At 39.1% G+C, this 24,787-nt stretch overlaps 1 protein-coding gene across 4 annotated transcripts in view; it reads right to left on the bottom strand.

The window, feature by feature from the left end:
- Positions 1 to 24,787, bottom strand: part of USP6NL (USP6 N-terminal like) — a 130,786-nt gene that overhangs the window by 67,214 nt on the left and 38,785 nt on the right. For 3 of the 4 annotated variants that reach the window (XM_052789924.1, XM_052789925.1, XM_052789926.1), the window contains exons 3-4: positions 5,528 to 5,601; positions 2,955 to 3,037 (exon numbers count right to left, since the gene is read on the bottom strand). In XM_052789924.1, coding sequence (XP_052645884.1) covers positions 2,955 to 3,037; positions 5,528 to 5,601 — 157 coding nt within the window. Of the gene's footprint in view, positions 1 to 2,954; positions 3,038 to 5,527; positions 5,602 to 13,046; positions 13,319 to 24,787 lie in introns of those variants that run through there. The other variant, XM_052789923.1, reaches the window with a different exon arrangement.

The following is a 24,787-nucleotide window of genomic DNA, read 5'->3' as shown; positions in this document are numbered from 1 at the left end:
TTTCCTTTTAATATCCAAAGTCAACTAAAACTTCCATATTCATCTGCAGAATTGCAAAATTTAAAAAAAAGTACTACAGTGAACAAATTAAATTGTGTTCTTAAGGCAGCAGCTATTAAAAATTTAAGACAGTGCTAGGTAAAGATAGTCCTAACTATTGCAAACAATAAATACTACAACAACAATTATAATCGACCAAAGCAGTCAGATACTTCAACAACTGTGGATCTTAAATAAAGGTTAGCCTTAATGTGAGAGATTTCACCTGAAGGGAAATGTCATATGTGTTTCCAACCACTACCAATTTCAACACTGTTACATAAAAAGGCACCTCCCCTCAAGTTTACTAATTCCCAGTTTGACACACAAATGAGGACACTGGAACACCACAAGAATCATAGATCCAGACCAAAACTACTTCAAAAGTCTCTAGCCTTTACTTTCCCCCATCTTCTTCTTGGTGGCAAGTTACACAGACAGCTGGAGTGCTTCATCCCATCAAACTTACCTTTTCTGCCCTATCAGCAATCAACTGAAATTTGAATGCACCTTTGCAGAGCCAAGGAAAGCTGCAGCCAGGTCATAGCCAAGGAGAAAGAGAAGTTTATAAACTACTGTTAATAATCAAGGCCTATTGTGCTTGAGAAGACAAGCCCTAATTTTCCATCAGGTTCCCCACATCCAGCAGCCTTCTGATACAAAAGACATTTTTCAGCTACTTAGTATTTTGTCAGTGTAAACAAGATTACAAATCATTGCAGATCTCATCTAGAGTACAGTAAGTTTGATACTGTCCCCAGATTTCCAGTTTTCAATATGCACCAGCCTGTTAATTTACACTGTAAACACCTGACATATGGGTCATGGGTAACTATGGCTCTAATGGATGATAACTATTTGAGGCTTTTGGTACATACTGCTTAATTTCAAATTCTCATAGGAACAGGAGTTTCTTTCAGAAATGGTAGATTGCACAGGCTCAGTATCGCAGTACACATGAACACAGACCATAGTTAAAATCTATAGTGCAATATAAATTGTCTTTTCAGGGAAAGACAGTCGATATGCTTATCCTAATTATGTTTCTCCTATTAGGAGAGACTTTATTTCTCAGGAAAATAAAAACATCATTTGCGATGAATTTGCTTTAGAGAATCATAAAGCAGGCTTGATGGCACTCAGGTGAAATCTGCCTTAAAACGAGACATCAATTAGCATATAAGCAACAAATATTGCACAATTAGTGAAAAGACAGAGTATCTATATACATTGTTAATTTTTGCAGTCTTCACGTATTATAAATCTTTCTGATTTCATCCCTTAAAGTTGACTATATAGAGAACGAATTCTGCATTGGTGACTGAAGACATTACTAGGGAGGAAGTATGGTCTAATGACTAAGGTCCATCTACCCTGTCACATCACAAGAATGACTGCAGTGTGATGTAAGGGTGCCCACAGTATCTTTTAAGTTACAGCTACAGTAGCACAGAAACTGGCACATGTTGATTCACCAAGCAGCACCTTCGTAACTGCATCTCAAATACACTACGGCATTGGAGCCATGACATGCAAGACTCCTGAAAGCTGTCTGCAGCAACAACTGTAGCAGACATGAATAACATTCTTCAATGCCTAACATATAAAAAGGCAAATATCACAACAAAAGTAACAGGAAAAGTTCAGGAGTTCATAAGGATACCTAAATCCTATGATTCTAAATCAAGAATCCATTCGCAAATTTGAAGGCACATGATTTGATTCCCACTGAAGTCAGTGGTGAACTTAGCACTGTCTTCAATTACTTCTGCACATTAAATAATTCTGACATCGATTCTCCATTAAGAATGCATACAATGGCAGCTACAATACCAGACACATCATGTTGCAGCTGCAGTTCACCAACACAAAGACCTCTCTGTGTAAAATAGAACTCTTTTGAGGTCACACATCAAATTAACTCACCCTATTGAAGCAAAGGCAGTCTACAGGTAAAGATGACTGTTTTAACTGACAGCTTATAAAAACAATGGCATTACAAAACAGAAGAAAGAGGGGGAAAAAAATCTCCCCCAAAACACACACACCCCTCCCCCCCAATACTATAAAAGGACATATTTATTGCTCAGTTTTCCACTTATCACTGATTTTTCTGGATCTTAACTGCATTTCATGTATTCAAATATAAATGCCAAACACCAAGAATGGCAGAGTCTTGACTAGATATTATCAAAAGTAGCAAGAAGCTTGTGTTCAGTTTCTGCAAGCTGGATATTTACATCTGCCAACCACAACAGTCCTACTACAATTTAATACTCTCATCTTTTATTTGCCAAAAAGACAGAGATTATTTATTACAAAGGAGGTACCTGTAGGGTAATTGGATCTGGATTCTGGCATTTTCTGACTTGACTTTAAGATGCAACATTAGGTCCCAAAATAACAGAGACTTCAGTAAGGTTACTAAATACATGAAGTTAAAAAATATTTATCTTTGAAGGACTAAGATACACAGTTGTTCATATACAATCATTAAGTAACCTTAAACATGTTGAGATTTTTTTTAAAGATCAACATTACAACAAGATTTTTTAAAATCCTTCCAAGAACTTCAAGTTTGTTACATATAACAGTTACTTAAACCCAAAATTTATCTGCAATTTAATTCAGCTTGAATTCATCTTTTTTCTAGACTATCAATTTTCATTCCCAAATAAAATATTAAAAAACATTTCACTCCCTATGCAGGATGAAGTTACAGAACTAAAAAACAGACAGAAATGGAATTAAAAAGCACAGTGAAAGATTACCCAAAACTTACACAGAAAACAGTTTCCAGAAGATCTATTAAAAGGCATAATAATACTTTCACCTAATAGGCAATACAATAAAAAGCATAAATAGTAATAGTAGCAAACCCTTAATCTTATTTTCTTTGCAAGCTTGCTACTTACTGTAGAAACCCAAATCTATCTGTGACTTTGTAAAGACGATAGTCAGCATCTTCCCATGGTTCAATCTGCGCACCCTCCCGTCCCTAAAGGGAAGGGAAAAAAAGAACCAAAATAAGTTTTATGACACAATAAGCTAAGACACAGAAGACAGGATTCAATCACTCAAAGCACAATCTTTGGGACACACTGGTAGTAGGGTAGAGGTGGGGAAGAAGAAGAACACTAGTCCTAAACTGACCAACCAAGAAAAAGGAGAGCAGCACGCCTCTCCCACCTCCTATGGACAGTATTTTCATCACAGGAGATCTCTTTTGGTCACCGCTACACACACAATAAATTTCAACCACTCGTTACAACCACAGACTCATAATAATCTCACAGCTGTTGTTAACCTTCACAATAGTCCATCAAGGTCCCCAGAGAGTGTCTTCTACTAGTTTTATTTCCATAGTCCATCTTTCCTGAACCATCACCTGACAGCAACACATACTGCAGACAGTCTTTAGATAAGGTCCATGCTGACTTCCAGCAGCTGTCAAACAGAATGCAACACCAAGTCTTCCCTCAATGAAGCATTCATTCATGTTCCTCTCTTCTACTCCAACTGCTAATTTTTGTAAGACTTGCAGAAATTTAAGTATATTTCAGCTATATATTCTTCCAGTGAGGGCTATGCACAGGTTACTGGGTATGAAGAGAGGCCACCACTCAGATCACAAAATATATTGGGTTTGCATGGCAAGGTTTTGGTAGCGGGGGGGCTACAGGGGTGGCTTCTGTGAAAAGCTGCTAGAAGCTTCCCCCATGTCCAACGGAGCCAATGCCAGCCAGCTCCAAGATGGACCCGCTGCTGGCCGAGGCCGAGCCCGTCAGCGACGGTGGTAGCACCTCTGGGAGAACAGATTTAAGAAGGGGAAAAAGTTACTGCACAACAGAAACTTCAGCCAGAGAGAGAAGTGAGAACATGGGAGAGAAACAGCCCTGCAGAACCCCAGGTCAGTGAAGAAGGAGGAGGAGGTGCTCCAGGCGCCGGAGCAGAGATTCCCCTGCAGCCCGTGGGGAAGACCATGGTGAGGCAGGCTGTCCCCCTGCAGCCCAGGGAGGTCCACGGGGGAGCAGATCTCCACCTGCAGCCCAGGGAGGACCCCACGCCAGAGCAGGGGGATGGCCGAAGGAGGCTGTGACCCCGTGGGAAGCCAGCGCTGGAGCAGGCTCCTGGCAGGACCTGTGGCCCCGTGGAGAGAGGAGCCCAGGCTGGAACAGGTTTGCTGGCAGGACTTGTGACCCCACGGGGGACCCACGCTGGAGCAGTCTGTGCCTGAAGGACTGCAGCCCAGGGAAGCGACCCACGCTGGAGAAGTTCGTGAAGAACTGCAGCCCATGGGAAGGACTCACTTTGGAGAAGTTCGTGGAGGACTGTCTCCCACGGGAGGGACCCCACGCTGGAGCAGGGGAAGAGTGAGGAGTCCTGCCCCTGAGGAGGAAGGAGCGGCAGAGACAATGTGTGATGAACTGACCCCAACCCCCATTCCCCAACCCCCCTGTGCCACTGGAGGGGAGGAGATAGAGAAAATCAGGAGTGGAGTTGAGTCCAGGAAGGAGGGAGGGGTGGGGAGAAGTTGTTTTAAGATTTATTTTTGTTTTCTCGTTACCCTACTCTGATTTGATTGGTAATAAATTCAGCTAGTTCCCCCAAGTCAAGTCTGTTTTGCCCATGATGGTAATTGGTGAGTGTTCTCTCCCTGTCCTTATCTTGACCCATAGGCCTTTCATTGTATTTTCTCTCCCTGTCCAGCTGAGGAGGGGAGTCATAGAGCGGCTTTGGTGGGCACCTGGTGTCCAGCCAGGGTCAACCCACCACACACATGCATGTTCTTTTCTTATTAAAAAAAAAAAACCACAGCCACGCGCTTAAGTGCACACTGTGCAAAACACCACCAAATCTAGCATGTAAAATGTTTCATGAACTCTACAAATGAGTCTATTGCTCAGTACTCCAATGACAATTATAAAGCCCATAAGTGTTACGAGAATATGTGAATACAGTGTAGGCATTCTAGGCATACTCTGTGCCAGGCTTTTACTTGACAAGTGGTTCAAGAAAAAAAAAAAAAAAAAAAAAGATATGACCAGGGTATTTTTTGAATTCCTCACAGCAATCTGACAAACAATGCAGTTCAGTCATCTTTTAAGTTCTCTGTTATGATTTAAATGTTTCTATTACCATAACCAAAAATTAAATAAAATGAGTCCTTCTGATCTCACAGATATATTAAGCATCCTCAAAACACCCCGGTTTCATTACTTCTAATACATTACACTACCTTAAAATAGCCCCAAAGCAACTTGCCATGCACCTGAAAAAATGAGTTGATTGAGTCATTATCCAGAATATCCCCCACAGAGGGAGAATTTAATTCACCCAGAGGCCAGTGTATCATGAAACCATCAGATTAGCACTGCATACAGTATTTTAAACAAAAGCTAGCGGGAACCATGATTCATTCTTTAAACAGACATATTACTAAGATTAATTATAAAATGTCTTTAAAATTATTATCAAGTTGACTTACTCTGTCATACTTGGCAACTATCTCTGCTCGTTCTTGGGCAAGTTTGATAGCAGCATCCTGCTCGGCATCTGCACCTGTGGAGAATCAAAATAATGCTGTTCACATTCTCTCCCTCGTGAACAAAGAACTGCAGCTAAATACTTGGAAAATAAACTTCAACTTCAGAGAGACGACTTGGATGGAGAAATGCCAAAACAATTGTATCAAAGCAAAATATGACCTTGGTGCATGTCTTGAATACTGTTCAGAATAAAATACAATTATTGGATGGTATCCTAACTGCTGAGTTTAGAATGTTCCCAACTCTCCACCAAAGCAGATATTAAATAAAGTTCAAAAAATAATACCCCACAAACCATTAACTGAAAGACTGAAGAAAGTAGTAAAAGCTACTAGTTGCCAATTTCACAAATATTCACATAGTCAAAGAAAGCCGAAACATACGCTACTGGTTTAAAAAAAAAGTGTGAACTATTTACAGGATTTGTTGAGAGGGATTAGAATGCTGATGAATGCTGAAGAAATACTGCATGACTTCATCTTAGAAATTGCCTAAGACTTATTTCTCAGAAAACAGGGAAGGATGTCATTATAGTGTCAGAACTGCAACTTGAGCAACCCAGAGTTGGAATAAGCATAAGGATATGCAACAGGAAGGTTGACAGGCAAGAAAAAACAGATGCATGGGTAAGCACTGGACATCAGTACACTGCAGATGCAGCAGAGTTTACTACAGTAGTGAAGTTAAAGTTTAGACAAATCTGGTTTGATTGAGAGAAGGTGAAGCGGACTGCGTGTGTAACTGAATTAGGTTCCTTGGCATTGTTTCCTTAGCAAAAACCATCTCTAGAACACGGACAGGAATGTAAAGAGGGCACCAAGAAAGGAGAAGTAAGAGAGATGCTGCTTTGAATATTCAACAACATAATGCACTTAAATATCCCAAATGCAATTATGATTTCAAAGCAATGAAGCAAATCAGTTTTAATCAATGATAAGTTTGTGAAAGATTCAAAAGTTGATTTGTTTCGATTATTAAAAAGCAATGAACTCTAGATAAAGCAAAGCTTTAGAAAGGTTTGAAATAGTGTTCAAGCACACACTGTTACAAAAATAACTCCAAGTGTTTTTTCTTCACTATTTAGTTCACAGCAACATAATGAACTTCAGGAATTGTACATATCAACCATCTGGGCCAGGAAATAGAAAAACAGATCAGATATTATAGTTTTCTATTGTATGACATTATTAACACATTTATTTGTTCAAACCCAGTATTTCTTTAATAAAATTTACCTACCTATTTCTTAGATATTTAGACAAGAAGTTGTGCCAAGGTGGCCTTCTAAGCCATCTGTTACGAGATTTAGCACGGTCTCTGCATGTTTTCACTTGAAGTTTCCTTAGGGGAATACACAGAACCTCAGTATGCCCCATCACGGACACAAGCACCAGCATTCAGGCAACAGCAACACTTGTCACAAACTTCCCCTAATGGAAAGTCTGACTGCTTCTTTAAAGCTTTTGTTTATGATCTCCAGAAGTTACACTTTGTTATGCTCATTCTGCCCCCCTTCTGCTTGCCACCATCATTTGCCAATCATATTACTCCCATTTATTAGTAAGGGCATTGAGCTCTGTCATTTTTTCCAGTGTGCACCAGAACCAGCACAAATGTATTTACACAATTATCTGAGGAAGAAAAAAATAAGAATTACATTTGCTGTATTTGGAAGCTATGCATCTCTGTGACAACACTGATAAATAATTTCCTCCCTGTAAGGCAAGAGGCGAGTAGACTCCAAGCAGTGCACAGTTCCTCCTGCTCCTTCAGGTGCTGGATCCACCTTTATTCCTAAGCTTAAAGAGGACTACAAGACAAAACAGTTTGGTTTCAGGTTTGTTTTTCGCTGACACAGTTTTATAGCAATCACAAGACTCTTATCCCAGCTACCTATGTGAACTCTGACCAAGACACAACTCTTACAGGCCAAGTGCAGCACCCTTCTAGAACCGCACCCCAGCACTGTCACCACAGAAGGGCACAGACTGAACTCTGCGCTACTCTGGGTGCATTCAAGCACTACATATTCCCCAACACAATTATAACAATCCCGTTTTTATCCTTTACTAGTTGATGTACTATGCCTACTAAACTGACAACGTCCACTAAAGCTACCAAATCTACACTGACATAAAGCAGTAGGTGAAGCCTAGTTTTACCTTCAAAGTGAGAAGCTAAAGGAACCATAATCAAAATCAAATTCCATTTTCTTTTATAAAACACAGAGATCTGTGCTTACGGTAAGTTTTATAGAAGGCCAATTATGGGTTTTTAAAAAGTAAACTTTAGGCTTGCTTAGAAAGCTGACACTCCTTCAGAGAATTCAAGTACCAAGCAATCCTAATCTTTACTTCTCCAATGGACAGATGTGGGGGAAAAGCTTACTTGTTTAAAGTATGACTGCTGCTGGGCTTCAAGAAATGGGGAAAAAAAATCCCATCAGTATTTTCCAAGTAAAAGAGAGATTAGATTTGATTTGAAAAAGAGTGTGGCTGAATAACAAGTAGTCAATATTGTAATACATAGTAGTCGACACATTCAAGTAGTAAGTAGACGATACGTATTTTATTAGCAGAATTAAAAAATAGATTACTACATTTATTTAAAAATCTACTCAAAAGGACACGCACGGCTCTTCAGCAACACAGATGGAATAAGTGGCGGAAGTTGGAACAAAGTCTAAACCTTTGCTTAAAAGAATGCAAAACTGTATTTGCACCAGAAACTGAGTCCTGATTTATGCTGAAAACATGGCCATGGCTTACCTTCCTTTCCTCTGTATAAGTAACATATGAATGAAAGTTTGGCATGTTGTATGCCTCATGACAATTCAATTACATTTAGTGTGGAAATTATCATATTCATTGCCTTTAAAGTAATCCTCTTCACTTTCTGCCAGAATCATCTTAACCTTCTAGCTGCAGTGAGATGGTTTTAACATTACATTAATCCATCCATACTGAAAACTCAGAAAACAGCTTGAGATGGGGACAAGAGGTTATATTTTGGGATATAAGCACAAAATATGATTTTTTTTCTTATAAGAGGAATTATTTAAATATCTCCAAGTTAGAAATTACACAATGATTCCTGATAAAGTAAAAGCTAAACATGGGAACAAGAAAAATTCTTCATGAAATATCTTCCCAGGCACAAAAATATATCACTACATCACTATGAAATTAAAGACAAATAACCGGTATTCTAAAGTCTTATCAGTTTTATTCACTAAGTCTTATCTCACTGAAAGCAGTTAAAGATGTGAAACAAGTATGATTAAATTTTCTAATTAAAAGTTAGCATTACAGAAGATCAACACCACATTATACAGGAAACAATGCAATCTCAGATGAGGCTGACATTAATATACAGTCAATTAACTAGTACAGAGAACTGATTTTGACTAAAAACTGAGGAAATATATTATCAACAATCTGGTGATAAAATCTGCCAATGATGGCACGCTAAACAGCACATTTAAGCCCCCCAATATTGGTCAGGCTTACAAGGTACAACAAGCGTGCTTAAAACCCTGCCAAGCAGCAATGTCACTCATCTAGCTTTTGAAAAAGGTAAATCATAAAGAGAAAGGCCAGGAACAAAATTTTCTGAAAAGATAGCCTGATACACTTAACAGTCCTCATTAGAGAGTATTTTTGCCTTATCACTCTGCCACGCTAACCCGTTGTCTATATTTACAAATATTACAAAATTCTAAGCTTTGAAAAGCAGCATGCAAAGGAACTGAAGCATCATTACAGTCAGAAAATCGAACAGAAAAATCCCAATCTACGATGACATGAAAAAGGACTGACATAACCAGATTACTGCTTTTCTGATACACTTGGAGATCAGATTATCTTACTTGTCAGTGCTGCTGAGATGACTAGTAAACTGCTGGGTTTAAACTTTCAAAAGGATACAACTAGAATTGGTCTCATTTTGCAACTCCCTGATTTTAAACTGCTAAAGAATCAGGCCTGCTATATTAGACACCTATGGACTGCCATCAGCCCTACAAAGCTAGAGGAAAGCATTGCCTGGCATCAGTACAAGCTTTCTTCCTTTGTCACTCTAATAAGAGTCTCTCCTTACCTCACCAATTACTGAAGAGTTGAAAAAGACACAATTTCTTCAGGAAGAGAAAGTGGTGATGGCATGTAAGAAATGTTAAGTGGCACAGGCAATAAATTAAACTAGTCCTACACAAAGACACAATTCTAATTAGTCTCCAGTACTTATTTTCTGAGAGAGGAAATAAGTGATCTGGAGATGCCAGCATTACTTAGTAGCAACAAATTTACAGATGAATTCTGGGTGTTTTCCTGCCATCCACTATTAGGTGGTGTCTGTGTGCATCACAATTGCATTTAAAATAAAACCCCATATTTTTAAAGCTGGAGGGTTTTTTTAAATTTCAAAACTGCTGTCCAGTTCAGTCAACTGATACAAAAATTGAAAAATGTCACACTAAATTAAAATAAATTCTTAAAACTGACAACACACAGGCTTCTTACAAACTTAAAAACTAACTGGAAACTCCCAGTTCCTACTAAGCAGCTGCCATTCTAAGTATCTTGCAGCTTGTGAGGAATATTGGGGAGAACAGTTTACTCTTCCAAAATTCGAGATTCTTCCAATCGTAAGGAACAAAAGCAAGTGTCATAAACCTGGGCGAGAAGGAACTAATAAAATTAATAGACATAATGCTAACAAAAAATACGGGATGTTCTGCTCCAAAATGAATGCAAGACTAACTGGAACTAACGCCTTACTGCCATAAGTGATGTATTTAATGGCAAAACAACAGATCCAAGTAAAAAATAAACACTATTAAAAAGAAAATAAGGATGTGCCCTACAAATAGATAGAAAAATGAAATTTTGACTATTAGTAAAAATTTTTTAAGGATAGAAGGTTTTGCAAGAAACCAGGTACTGATACAGAGCTACAGTTTGACAGATCCAATCCAACTAAAAAAGAAATAATCCTGCCTTACTCTTGCCTTCATGCCATCTTCTCACTTCTGTTTCACAGGGAGAAAAGGTAGCTGTAGGTGTAGGCATCTACAGACACCAGAGGACCTTTGATTCAAGGTCCCCCTATCACCCACCTAAAATACTTTTTTTTTTTTTGGGGGGGGGGGGGGAGGAGTGGAACTGCAAAAAAAGGAAAAAATAAAATTGCCAATAATGTATTTGTGTATTAATTTACATTACCAAGCTAAACACTGAGGATCCTTCTTTGTAGCCCCAGCAGTGACTCAGTTTTCCAAAATAAAGGAGGGGAACTGACGACACTATCCCTTGTGTTTCCAGCAGCCAAGGAGCAGCTGAACAGCCTGGCAGCAGCTCGACTGCTCCTGGTCAGGGGTGACTAACACAAACAGCCCATACTTACACCTGGTTTTCCAATGCACAGCCTGACGGAACTGAGCTGCTGCTGAGTGAGGAATTGCCAAGACAGTAAAATGCTGGTCTTTCCCACAAGAAGAAAAGCTTCTGCTCTTCAAGGTTTACACTAAGTAGCTGTAGTTTGAACTCTGTTCGCCTAATCCTGCATGGCTTCTAATCCTGTTCAGCTACAGAACTACAAAACAGTAAGGCACAGCATTTTAAAAAGTGACTTTCATCTGCAATCCACTGGGAATGCATCTCTAGTCCATGCAAAAGTAGTCATACAACTTATGGGAATGATCTTTGGGGTGACTCAAACTCACTAGTGATACTCTCCCTGAAACAGCCTAAAAATGACTAGTTAGATACAGTACCTCACCTGGAAAAAGTAACAGCTGAGCGCTAGCTCCCTCCTCAAGGTAGCACAAAACAAGTACCACCAGGAGCCTCAGCGTGTTCTTTACACATAACAAAGGAGTGTATAGGTACAAGGCACATTATAGTGCTTATGCATTATCAGCAGCATAATAAATTGCCTCTTACAGATGTGCCATAAATTTAAGTAGAATCATAGAACCATTTAGGCTGGAAAATACCCTTAAGATCAGAGGGTCCAACCACAAACCTAGCACTGCCAAGTCTACCACTAAACCATGTCCCTAAGTGCTGCATCTACATGTCTTTTAAATATCTCCAGGGATGATGACTCCACCACTTCCCTGGGCAGCCTGTTCCAGAGCTTGACAACCCTGTCAAGTAAGAAATTTTTCCTAATATCCAATCTAAACCTCCCCTGGTGCAACTTCAGGCCATTTCCTCTCGTCCTATCACTTGTTACTTGGGAGAAGAGACCGACCCCCACCTGGCTACAACCCCCTTTCAGGTACCTGTAGAGAGTGATAAGGTCTCCCCTCGGTCTCCTTTACTCCAGGCTAAACAACCCCAGTTCCCTCAGCTGCTCCTCACAGGACTTGCTCTCTGGACCCTTCCCCAGCTTCGTTGCCCTTCTCTGGACACGCTCCAGCACCTCAATGTCTGTCTTGTAGTGAGGGGCCCAAAACCGAACACAGTACTCGAGGTGCGGCCTCACCAGTGCCGAGTACAGGGGGACGATCCCTGCCCTGCTCCTGCTGGCCACACTACTTCTGATACAGGCCAGGATGCCGTTGGCCTTCTTGGCCACCTGGACACACTGCTGGCTCATACACAGCTGGCTGTCGACCAACAGCCCCAGAAATAATGCCTCCTTCTATGTGGCTGAGGGTCAGTATACTAATAGCATCCTGCATAATCTTATCCCAAATTCTGAAAAGGAGATTTCTCCCTTTTTTGTACTTTGACCCATCATCACTGCTTCCTCAACTGCAGAGCAGTCTAAAAACCCCAAAAGACTTGGAACATGCTAATTTGTTTTCCATTACTTCACTCGAATTCTTACTTGTTTGCACATTACACATTCCACTGCACAAAGAGCTCCACTGGCACAAATTCCTGTCTGCAGGCACTACCACCAGCTGCTACGCATCTACACATTCAAAGCACATATCAGAGCAATAAACAAAACATTTTGTAAGTCTCTGGTCATATCAGAAAGTCCCTTTAATACCCAGGCTGTTTATTTTCCTTCCAGTCCATTCCCACAAACAATGAAATAAAAGCCATGACGTACACTTCATAGTATTTTGTTGTGGGTAAACGACATTCAAAAAGAAAAATCTTGACAAATACCTGCACATAGATATTAAACCTGCCCTGAACAAAAAAAGATTAAGCATCATTTATTATACTTTATTTTTCTCTTCATGCAGAGGGAAGAACTTAACATAGAGTGAAATAGTTAGAAAAGCAACCCCTTTTACCTAGCAACACCTCCTCACGAAAACAGTATTTCCAAAAGTTAACTGAGCTACGTTTCTTCCACCATTAAACATAATTATCTACCTTAATAGTATTAAGTATTTAAAACTCAAGAGTTATCACTAATCTAAAATGAGAGAAGTAGAACAGCACATGATATAAACAGCTAAAGACCAGTACATAAAATAAAATGACATTTTACCAGTCTTCAGATTGTGATTTTCTGCCCAGTCCTTGTAAAGCTCTGTTTTAGTCTTCATGAAGTAAATCTGTTTGTTTCTAGACCATATTCTAAATCACTTTATCAAAAATGAACAGGGGAAAGTTCTCCTCCTCCATGTGCAGCACTTGCTCCACATAACCGAGCCACTTGACACATGCTCCTTCTTTTTCAAGACACGGCCCCTCTACAGTTACATGAGCTGCAGATACTCAAACAAAGATGCCGTTTGTGAATAAGAAGTGTCATGCAGGCACCATGTTAGTGTTCTCCACTGCGGCCCACAGCCCTGCATTCCAGCTAATAATAAACAAGAGGATTTGAACAAACAGCCTCAGAGGACACAGCCTCTGTAACACATCACTGTTATGCTCTTGGGTAAGAATTCTTACTAGTATTTACCAAGTGCTGCACAGAAAGCATCTTATTTAAAAGACTTGCTACAAGCCCCATTTCTAGTACCCTATTTCTGGCTTATCACTTAAGAAACCATGAAATTAAGTTACTTTAAAAATACAGTTTAGATTTCTGTAAGTGATTGGCATTCCCTACTTACAGAATGGAGATTTTGCATATTTTCTCTTTAAAACTCCTTTACTGTTCAGGATATCTTGGGGACCTGAAATACCTAGGATGTCAGGAGTTGACAAGAATGTTTTCATTGACAGAAGTATAAAAATTCAAGATTTAATATTGGTAGAAATTGTCTGCATCCTCAAAACCTGAAAAACAAATCTCCATGCCAAATATTCCAAGAACACACGCATTAAGCCATACTCCTGCATAGATTTTAGTCCTTATATGTGCTCTCTCAAGCAAAATGTCAGCTGCTATGTGACACTTACAACCAGGAGCCAGCCAATTCCATTTCTTAATCGAAGCAGGTCAGAGCACACACACTACCAGACCTGGCTTGGAAGACTTGTGTGGGCTTCTAGCTCTCTATGAAGCCAACAGAAAGATGATTAGTGGGACTGTTCAGCCTGGAGAAGAGAAGGCCCAGGGGGATCCCATCAATGGACTTAAGTACCTGAAGGGAGGGTGCCAAGAGGAGAAGACAGCCAGGCTCTTTTCAGTGGTGCCCACCGACAGGACCAGAGGCAATGGGCACACACTGAAACACTGGAGGTTCCCTCTGAACATCGGGAAACACTTTGTCACCGTCGGGGTGACCGAGCACTGGCACAGGTTACCCAGGGAGGTGGTGGAGTCTCCATCCTTGCAGATACTCAGAAGCTGTCTGGACATGGTCCTGGCCGACCAGCTGTGAGTGGCCCTGCTTGAGCAGAGGGGTTGGACCAGATGACCTCCAGAGGTCCCTTCCAACCTCAACCTTTCTGTAGTTTCCTTGTACCCTGAAAAGTGTTAAAATGCCAGGAACAGGAGATCTGATCAAGTGCATTGGACTATTCTTTTTTCCCCAGGGACTGGGACTGGGGGCAGGGGAAAAGTTCCTTCAGTTGTTTTAATGTTCCTCCCCATATCACCTGGCAGACCACTGAGCCTGGAAACGAGCAACAGCTCCTTTGTCTTTACCACTGACTACTACTCATGGATCCTACCAAACCCAGGTGTCAATAGTTTAGTCTATGGATTCAGTAAGAGTTTAGACTGAGCTAGTGTGATATCCACCACTACACACATTTCCCTCAAAAGCGGTGTTTTCTTACTGCTGACATACACATGCACACAGTAGTAATCTTCTTGCTATACAAAAATCGTCTTCCATTTTTGTCATGGTAGAACTACTGAACTGGTTTTATAAAACCAACTACTTTGTTTCCTTACCTGAGAGCATATTTGTGGGAGAGACAAAAAGAACTCACACACAATGAAGACAAGCACTCGTTCCAGGTTAACTCTCTCAACAGATACCTTCACAACCTGAAAACAACTTGCTTTTTAACATCGATGGTACTTTTCTACCACGTACTACCCTCAGGCAGCAATGAGTTAGGAGCTGTATTACACTGACATTTTTCACATATCTTTAATTGGTTTTCAAATTTAGCATGTCTATTTTTGTGGGTGTTTTCAAGTAAAGACTTACACAGAGAAAAAGGAAGATTTTGGCTTAATTGAAACTTTTCTCTGTTCAGAAACAAACAAACAAAAAAGCTAAAGGTGGAGTAAAACTATTCCTAAGATCAGTATACTCCACTATGCTCTGCACCAACAAAAAGCCATTCCAACAGCAAAACACATGCACCCTTTCCCCCTTAATGATCAGCATTTCTTCAGAGTAGAACCTGTTGTAGTTTTACTGCATGAGGAGGAGTGGAAGATATGAAAGTAAGGATTAAACTTTCCTGAAGTAACATCACTGAACTCTCATCTTAATGAAAAATCAAGTTTCACTACAGCAGAATACTTGCAGTTCTGCAACATTCCCTATGAGACGCTGCACAGTCACCAATGGAAAATGGTCACTTTGGAAATTAGTAGAATTAACTGCTACTAAAATAAGATAAAAAAAAAAAAACAAAAACACACTCTCTCAAAGAAATTTTAAAGTGATCCCCAAAGGACTCAAAACAAGAGAAGGGAAACCAAGGCAGCCCTGCTAAGCAATATTCCACAGAGGAAACCTGTGTCAAAACATGAAATTAGAATTTAGTAGTCTAATATATATTGCAAAGAATTTAAATCGACTACTCTCTACTATCTCGCTTTTAAGCAGCAATTGACTAAAGGACTTACAGGAACGCTACTAATACTAATCAGTTATTGCAACATATCTATGACTATTTTTAATACACAGCCTTGCTAATACATATTAGTTAATAAAGCATTTAAAGAACTAAACTCAGAATAAACCAGCAATAAAACAGAAAAAGAACATAGTCTAATAAAACACAATTTGGCCATTTACTTAGTCTTAATTTGCAATTATTTTTTATATGTGTTTCACATATGTAAGTACACCTTAAAACTAAATCACCTCCATCAGCTATGCCTACAACTAACCCAGCTGGAAGCTGCAGTTTGAATGCTCATGTCATCACCTTACTACTAAGACTTATGAATGTTACCACAAGGGTTACAAAGTGGAGCGACAAGACCTGGCAGGGTTCTACTGTAATTCCATTTTACAAAGTGTTGTGTGTGCAGTCATGAGCCAGAAGATAATTAATTTGCTGAAGGTTAACATAATCAGTTGCAAAGCCAGAAGAAACCATAATTGCTAATTTGCGACAAGCTACACTGAAAAGAGTAAGTCCAATTTTGAACAATGCTCCCTTCTTGAAAGAAAAAGGGGGAAAAAAAAAAACCAACACACAACCCACCCTCCTGCCCAGGACTCTGTCAACACAATCCAAAACATTTATGGCACCTCTTAATAGACTTAAATGCAAAGACTTGGGCTGGCTATAATTTGGGGCTTGCCAGTATGTAAAGACTGGTCTGACTTGTGCAACAACTAGGTAATGTCTTACGTCTAAGCTTAAGTCATCCTTTCTTCTCCTTCTTCCCAAGGGTGTAGTTGGTATCTGGCCTTTTCACTAGTTTATTATTATTTCTTCTCTTTCCTCACTGCTATGAAAGGACAGCACTATGACCATTACGAAGTGGTCATTCACCTACACATTTCATCTTTAAGGAGATGTAAAGGCTATGCTGACTTAAGTAATGTCAGCCCTACAAACAGCTGTTCAAGTGGTGATCAGAGCAGATTTGCATTCTCACTGTTCAACGAGATAGAGAAAGCGTTGTTTCTGAAACACATTATAACCCAGCAGCAAAGAAACGACAAAGATACAGTCTTCATGGAAAAAAACACAGGAGGTTTTCTACTACATGGAAATCATTTTACAGTCTTCCACCAAAGCTTAAATTTCCTGGAACTGCTACTGTGGATAGAACTGATCCCGCTGTAACATGTAATCTGTTTCATCTACAGCCCATGAGTATTACTCCCACACTCCCCTTGAAATCCATGACCTTTCCCAGTACTAGTCCTAGACTTTATAATTAATGTCTTAATAAAATATGCTGCAAATCAGCTGCTGTATTACATGGTAAGATCAGACACTTGACCACAAAAGCAGTATTGGCAGATAAAAAGCAGGAATATTTCAGGAATTTCACCCTCAACCTAAAGTAAGTCAAGTCATCCTTTCCACACGAGCACCTTTTCAGGTATTGGTTATGACTTCATAAGCAAATGTAGCTGAAAAAGACAGTTTTTTTGATCCCTTGTACTTTAAAAGTATATTATGTCTACAGTCCCCAGAGGCTTTTGAAAACTAAAATATCCCCTCTGCATATTGACGCTACTCATACTTCTTTTAACCGTGACAGGCTACTAAACATACAAGCAAGATGATCTTTCTGAAAGATTGAACGTAACAGTTCTCTGCAATAAATATCCTCTTCGTTTTCCCAATGCCATACATCAGGATGACGTATAAAAATCATTTTTCCCAGCAACATAAGTTGAAAGAACATTTAAAAAAATTATCTGAAGTTTTGACATAATTTCAGATTTCCTGTATTGTACATCTTCATTAGTAGTAGACCATGAATGTTTTCACAGCACTAAGATTTGCAGTATCAATTTAAACAGTAAAATGGTTCTAATATTTTAGATTCTGACAGAAGCCAGAACATTTCATAAGAAGAGTTATGCTTCCCACACTAACAGACTTACATTTAAGCAGTCAGATGCCACACTGCACTAATTATGTTAAGTCTCCCGATTAATCATTTTTATCTCAGCATTAGTCAAAATTAATGGAGCAAACAATAATTATATTTTAGAATTCAGCATTAATGATGTGAAGTCTATTTCCAGCTTAAAGCATCACCAAAACAAGGCTCACGTATACCCTGGAAGAAGTTTTTGAAAGGGGCTCTTCATTTTTGAGGAAGCTGTTTCATTTCTTCTCTAAGGCTAGAGAAGTTACAAAAATTCTCTAGTTACAGAAGTTTCATCTGTATTTGTATCACTTACTGGCTAAAATAAAAAGGTTTGTTCCTCTACACAGACAATCTTTGAATACTCTGACATACACACAGTCCAGCTCATCATTTAATTACACAGCCAATTTAACTGATTAAAACAGGAAGAAAAGGAGGGTTTGTTTTTGTAGTAGATGTTATTCTGCCAGTTAATAAGACTAAAAAGCTCCAAGCTGGCTCAGAAAAACACCAGCACTGACTCAAGATGGCAGGAGTAAAACTTTACCAGCACCATTGGGAAGAAGAAGAAACTCCCCTCAACCTGCCCGGTGACCACAAAGCTATTACCTAATGGCTGACACTATGTTCTTGCTCAGTTAAACACACTGCTGAAACCTCATTGGACCTTGCATGATACGGAGAAGGAACCTTTCACAAACAAGCAACAGATGAGCAGTTACTGATAACACTAGCTTTTACTTACCAGCTGCATATATACCACCAGTCTTTTATTTTTCTGCCTTCTCCTAGAAGAGACCTCATGAGGTACCCAGGGATTAGTCCTTCCCCAAAAGCATGAGAAAACCAGCTTTCAGCCTCTGTCCACACTTCAACTTGAGCCTCCCAGATGCCAAGTGAGTGTTCTGCCTATTTGGGTGCAGCCTGTGCATGGCGACACCTCAGGATTTATTTTGATGTTTTAAGCTCCGTTTCATCCTGATACACAACAGGAAAATAAAATCTTAAATACTGCAAAAGTTCTGGCAGGATGAAAAAGCATTTCTTGCTTTATTCCAGCAAAAGTGTGTTACACTAGTTACTATAGGATCCTGGACAGGCTGTTGTGATCCTTACCATACAGTGTGGGTCTAAGGTGACCCTCCACCTACTAAAGAGATACACTGAAAGAACCATCAGGAACCACAGTACCAGTGACAGAGGAGCTGCAAGGCCCTGCCATATTCAACTTCAATTATAATCTTGACATATTAAAAGTGTTTCCACTAAAAAAAACTGAGTTACATGCTACAGCTCTGTTCACTGTAGCTGAACAGCTTTCTTCAGCTACTATGTCTCTGAGCTATTCATCTTAGAGCAGATAAACATTTTAACTGCAGTAATACCCTAAGTACAAATAGGATCCTCTAAGTAAATCCTACGAAAAGTCTGAATGGCACCAAGAAGCTCCTATGACATTAAACCTACTCTTGGTGACTCTATGATAAGTTTGAGTAAGTCTGCAAAAACACATCAAGGCAAATTTCGATACCTGCCTACTTATATCATCAGTCATGTCTACGGCACGAAGTAGAGTTGCTTTGAAAAATCAGCTACTTAAAATATCTGTCATTCACTTTATTAAAACCTAAAATGAAATTTGGGAGAGAGGAAAAAAAAGACTGAAATCCCCTCTGAACATTTGAAATTATCTTAAGTGTCATGCAGCAGTATATCGATGGTTTTTTACATTTGTAAAGTGGTTACAGGAAGGGCTAGAGGAATAAGAGACAGCCAAATGGCGGGTAAATAAGTTTGTTGAGCAGCAGCAGAAACTGGGGAAGAAAATGCTGTCAGTTTCTTCATCCTTGCTACGAGAAAAGGAAGTTAGTGATAGACAAGAAGGTTCTGTTGTTTTCATTTTCACTGATTGAGGACTTGTAAACAAAAGAGAGTAAACAGCTATGGCATTTCCCATGCAAAACAGGAATTAGGGCCTCGAAGGCTGTCCTGTGTTCTCTGGGTCCCAGCCTCAAGCTGAGGGAAAACACAGCAGAGCAGCTGCAATAAAGCCCAATGACAGACCCACCAAATTGAAATCAGGTTACATTCATACTGGTATGTACCAATACCAGTACAAATTTGTTTGCATCCATTTAGTTTGCATCAGCTAAAACATTTATTAATAAAAAACAAGTCCGGAGCTTGGTTAAAACAACATAAAGAAAAAAAAAAAGAAAAAAAAAAAAGATCAGTCCCTCAAACTTTGTGGCTGTTTATCCACAAAAATATTATACCAGTATGATAAACCTTCTGGCTACATTATATCCATCACCTTTATTTCAATTAATTTTTGCTAGACATCACACCTAATTAGTTTTCAGATTTAATCTATCCATAAACCTTAGGACAATCTGGCAGAAAAGTCTGGGTTTTTTTCCCCAACCTGTGCCAGGGAGATACCAGTTAAGCACAGACAGCACTGAGATCCCATTATCACTGAGAGGCAAGCCCAAAGCTGCAGTAGTGTAGGACCACAAAACAAAAAAAGACAAGACATTTGTTTGAATATTTCATTTTAAAGGATAACACAGGTTCATCAGAACAGAATTCGCCATAGAGGTTATACATCTCCTTCAAGTAAGAGATCACAGCGAGATGTACCATTTGGCTCATTCTTTGGATACTCTGAAAATTTTTTACAAATGTCTGGTGTTCACATAAGATGACAATTATTCAGTTATTCTGCTGTTGCACAGAAACAATGACTTTAGTCAGTGCAGTAACAGATATATCATTAATACTTTCTTTTTACTGCTTTAGAGGGAAGATTACAAGCAGTGAGGTACTTCAATGACACTTACAAACCTACCATCAAGTTTTCAATGCTACTTCTCTCAAAATCAGTACTTTTATTTCAGTACTGATGCAAGATGAAAAGCTACAAGCACACACTGCAAAGACCTTAAGAAGTTTCTGTTACAAGACAAACATGAGGTTAATTCTAGTCTAGGCCTTGTGCACAGGCATCAACCAAACAATTCATTTATTTGTTAATGCTGAAGTCAATGACAAACAAAACAGAAGAATCTGATCATTTGTCATAGACTCTCGTACCTCAGCAGAAAATGACCTGAAATGGCTAAAAAGTATTTTTTAACTTGGTACACAGACAAAAAGTCTACTTCATCTAATCTGAACACTGACACCATACTTTGGCAACACCTGTTCCAAGTTACAAGGATTAGCTCTAGGATAATAGACAAATAAAGCCTTTTATGGCTTTCAGTCCTGCTCAATAACCTATTTCATTCCAAACAGATTGCTCTCAGCCTCTGCAAATTTCATATCCCTTACAGAATCAAAATCCATAGTAAGCGTCAAAACTTGGGTGAGCCCACGGAGCTGCATCTGGCAAACAAGCATCCTGGAACCTGCTAAAAGCAGACTAACTGCAGAATCCTCCCAAAGAAGGGCAGCCACAAGCTGTCCTCTCTATTAGAAAGCAATGGGAACAGCCCATCTGTACTCAGTGAAGCACAAGTTGAGATTTAAACATAGATCTACCCACTGTCTGCACTGTGCTTGTATACAAGCAATTAGGATATTCAGCACTGTGGGGAGGGTTCAAGTTCTCAGTTGTGCAGCCTGTACAGACCAGGAGCAACAGGGCTGACTAGTTACCCAGACATCAACAGAACATCAGAACTCAACTCTTCACAAGAAGATAGCTTTGAGCTCTAACTACAACCAGCAGCTGCAGATAGAAATCTTACTGGTCAAAGCACTTGGTACGCCTAAATTGCCTTTAAATCCTCTTTTGACTTACAGATGTAGCCACAGTGGTCAGACAGGAAACCTTCCCATGAGATGTAACACTCATTCTAAATTTCATCAACTTCACATAAAAGTTCAGCAAGTTCAAGTCTGAAATTTTCATCAGTGAAGTTAAACCCAAAATAACTTGTGAGGGAAAAAAATGTATCTTGATTATGAATTTTGGTTCCCTCTTACCTTACCACTGAAGACATTTCTTCAGTACACATTAAAATCCCAACTTTGCATTTCTGATGTTACTATAAACAAAGCCAAAGTATCTCCTTGAAACAAGGAACGGTAATGCAGTAAACCAAGGCATCACCTCTGCAAAGGTATTCCCGAAAGGTCTAGCAATAGGATAGGAAATGAAGAGGTTGAACATAAATGTGGCTTCAGTTACAGCATTTCAGAAGGATTAAGAGTTATCGCTCCAGTGGTTTCAAACTTGATGAAAATCCAATAGCCTTTCATCAGCTCTTCCTTCTTCAGCAAAAGTACAGCTGTCACCTGCCATCACATAAGTCTGAATGCTAGTGAAAATGACCAAATGTTTCTCCTGGTTTAGAACAGTTTCTGAAATTGGTTAATTTACCCACAAACTTCTTGTTATGACAGCAAGTTCTTGAAAGAATTTACAAAGAACTCAGCCTACCTTAAGGCTGGGAGAAGAAAGATAATTTTCAACTTAAATTTATTTTAATAGAATTCACACTAAAGACAACAGCTTTTGGTGTGTGTTAGCCATCAGTACAAACCTCACTGTACTTAGTCTAGAAATTCTGCTCACTCTTTTTGAATCCTTCCATACCTCACTTTCTTCCCTGGCATAGAAAAAACAAGGGGTGTAACTACTGAACACTATAAAATTACTCACACATACTCTCTATTTGCCAACAGCTGCTGTTTTGGAAGAGCACATGTAACCTAAAAATTGACAATAGGGACCAACAGTTCACATTAGTGTGATAATGTGTGCTATAAAAATGTAGAAAAACAAAAGCATCAGAGAGTACTCCGTACCTGAGGTACAATAGGCTGTTTAATCCCAGGGTAACATTCAAGCCATCTCAGACATGCGATGTTAACAGGTTTCTCTAAAAAATGAGTCAGATGCACATCCTGGGGGAAGTTCTCTGATTAAAACAGTATCACAAACAGCCATTATTCTTCAGGTGCTATTGAGCTGAGGTGGCGTTTCACTGAATCACAGGCTCCAACACAATCTAAGTCACATTCTTTTCAGATAAACAGATATATCATCAAGGAGTTTAAGCAAAGGCACAAGACAAATACATGGATTTGCAATCCAACTAATCGGGTTTTACTGAATCAAAAATCTTTGGTGGGAATGTAATGAAAGGCTACTACTGTTTTGAGTGGCCCAAATCTATTCAGATACTGTGGATGCAAGCGCAGGCTATAACATATAGCTATAGCAGCCAGAATATCAGGGCTGATGGAAGTACAGCCTACCAGCTGCGGCTTAGACACTTTAACCTGTACCCTGACACACAGCACACTGTAAAGAGGCAATGACCTGTATAATTGCTTTCTGGAAATATAACACCTTCTGAGACTAGAAAAGCAGAAGAGTGACAATTTACAAGTCATACCTAATTAAAAGTACAAATGCAAACAATATGAAAAGAGGATATGGGGCGGGGGGGGGGGGGGGGGGGGGAAGTGTGATATTTAGGGAATGGCATTTTAAGAGGATGATGTACAAAACTGCCAGAATTTAATTAGCTGTCAAGTTAAAGCATGCAGGGGTCATCATCAGTAAGGAGTAAGGGACTTAAAGCCACTAGAAAGGCATTTTAAAACTCTACCTTGCATCATAGGTAATTTAATGCACAAAACTATAAGCAAGCAACCCAAAAATTAAACTAAATAAATGAAAAAATTATTGAGCTGCTTTAAAGTTTTACTACCTTGTTATACAACTAATTCCATCAGATTTGAGTACCAATTTTCCCCACTGTCTTGCACCTGTTTTCATCCTTCACACCTGTACATTAGATCAGCAGTATTTTGTATCTTTCTGCATACACAGTGCTGAAACAAAACAAAACAAAAAAAAACAAAACCAAAAAAGCCTAAAGGAAAACTCATGGAAATTTCCTTTCTGTGAGTATGAAGGCAAAACAACTGCACAGGCTTAGAAAGACATAGAAGAAATATGACACACAAGGCTGTGCCAGATGATAGTGTAAAGGGGTCCACTGAACTATAAGTAACTTTCAGAATGACAAAAAAAAATCCCATAAACAGAGAGAAAAGCACAGCTATTCTCCAAAGCCCACACAGCTGAGACCTGTGGAAAAACTTATCAGCACAAAAGGGATATAAACAAGATGACTCTAAATTGGTTTCATTTTAAAAACTTTATAGCTACCTTTTAGGTAGCTCCAAGTTAATCAATAAGATACCATACAAGTAGGGAGCTACCATATTTATAAGCTACTGTGGTGGTCTGACTGCCAGACACAATTGCTATGTGGCCACTTCAGGGCAAGCAAGGCAAATTTCATATTCTTAGACCTCAGAAGTAACTAATTCTCAGTGAAATTGGTATGCCATTGCTACTCCAATATCACGCAGTTCCCTGATACATCATTTAGCCATGAGTATTTTAAGTTCAAGCTTGTAAGTTCATATAAATAGAATACCAAACAGGTACAGCCTTTCACATGGGCCTACAGGATTTAGACCAAGTTTTAACTGAAGGACTTTTCAGTTTTGTCTCAGAATGAAGAAGAATGGTTTGGAAACAAACTCATCTGCAGTTGTTTTAATTGTGGAGGAAAAAAAAAAAAAAAAAAGATTTGAAATAATAAAAGAGAACTGAAACAGTTTTCATGTTACAGCAATTTTGTAACACCTTTGTATTAAAATAAATTATTCTCAAAATCTGAGGCTGAAAGGTTTTTGTTGGTTTTGGGTTTTTTTTTTTTGTTGTGAGTTTTTTTTTTTTTAGTTTTTAATTGGAAACAACTGTTTTCCCACTAATAAGAAATCTATGAACTCAACTGATGAAAGACGCATGACAGATAAAAGGCAGGCAAAAATAGGTTGTAGAGGGGAAGCGCATAGAAAATACTGCATAAAAGTTGTTTTAAATTACAAAGGAATCACAAATTGCCAAGAAAGGTAGCTTAGTCAAATAAAGCCCAAACCAAATACCTAACAATTGTACAACAGCAGGAATGTTTAAGATATGTCAAATAAAACCACCCCCCAAAACCACCCCATATTCAAGTGTATTCCCATTAATCCTAATTTGA

This window comes from Harpia harpyja, chromosome 6 (assembly GCF_026419915.1).
Source record: "Harpia harpyja isolate bHarHar1 chromosome 6, bHarHar1 primary haplotype, whole genome shotgun sequence".
NCBI classification, from domain to species: Eukaryota; Metazoa; Chordata; class Aves; order Accipitriformes; family Accipitridae; genus Harpia; species Harpia harpyja.
This window is presented reverse-complemented; position numbering and strand designations above follow the sequence as displayed.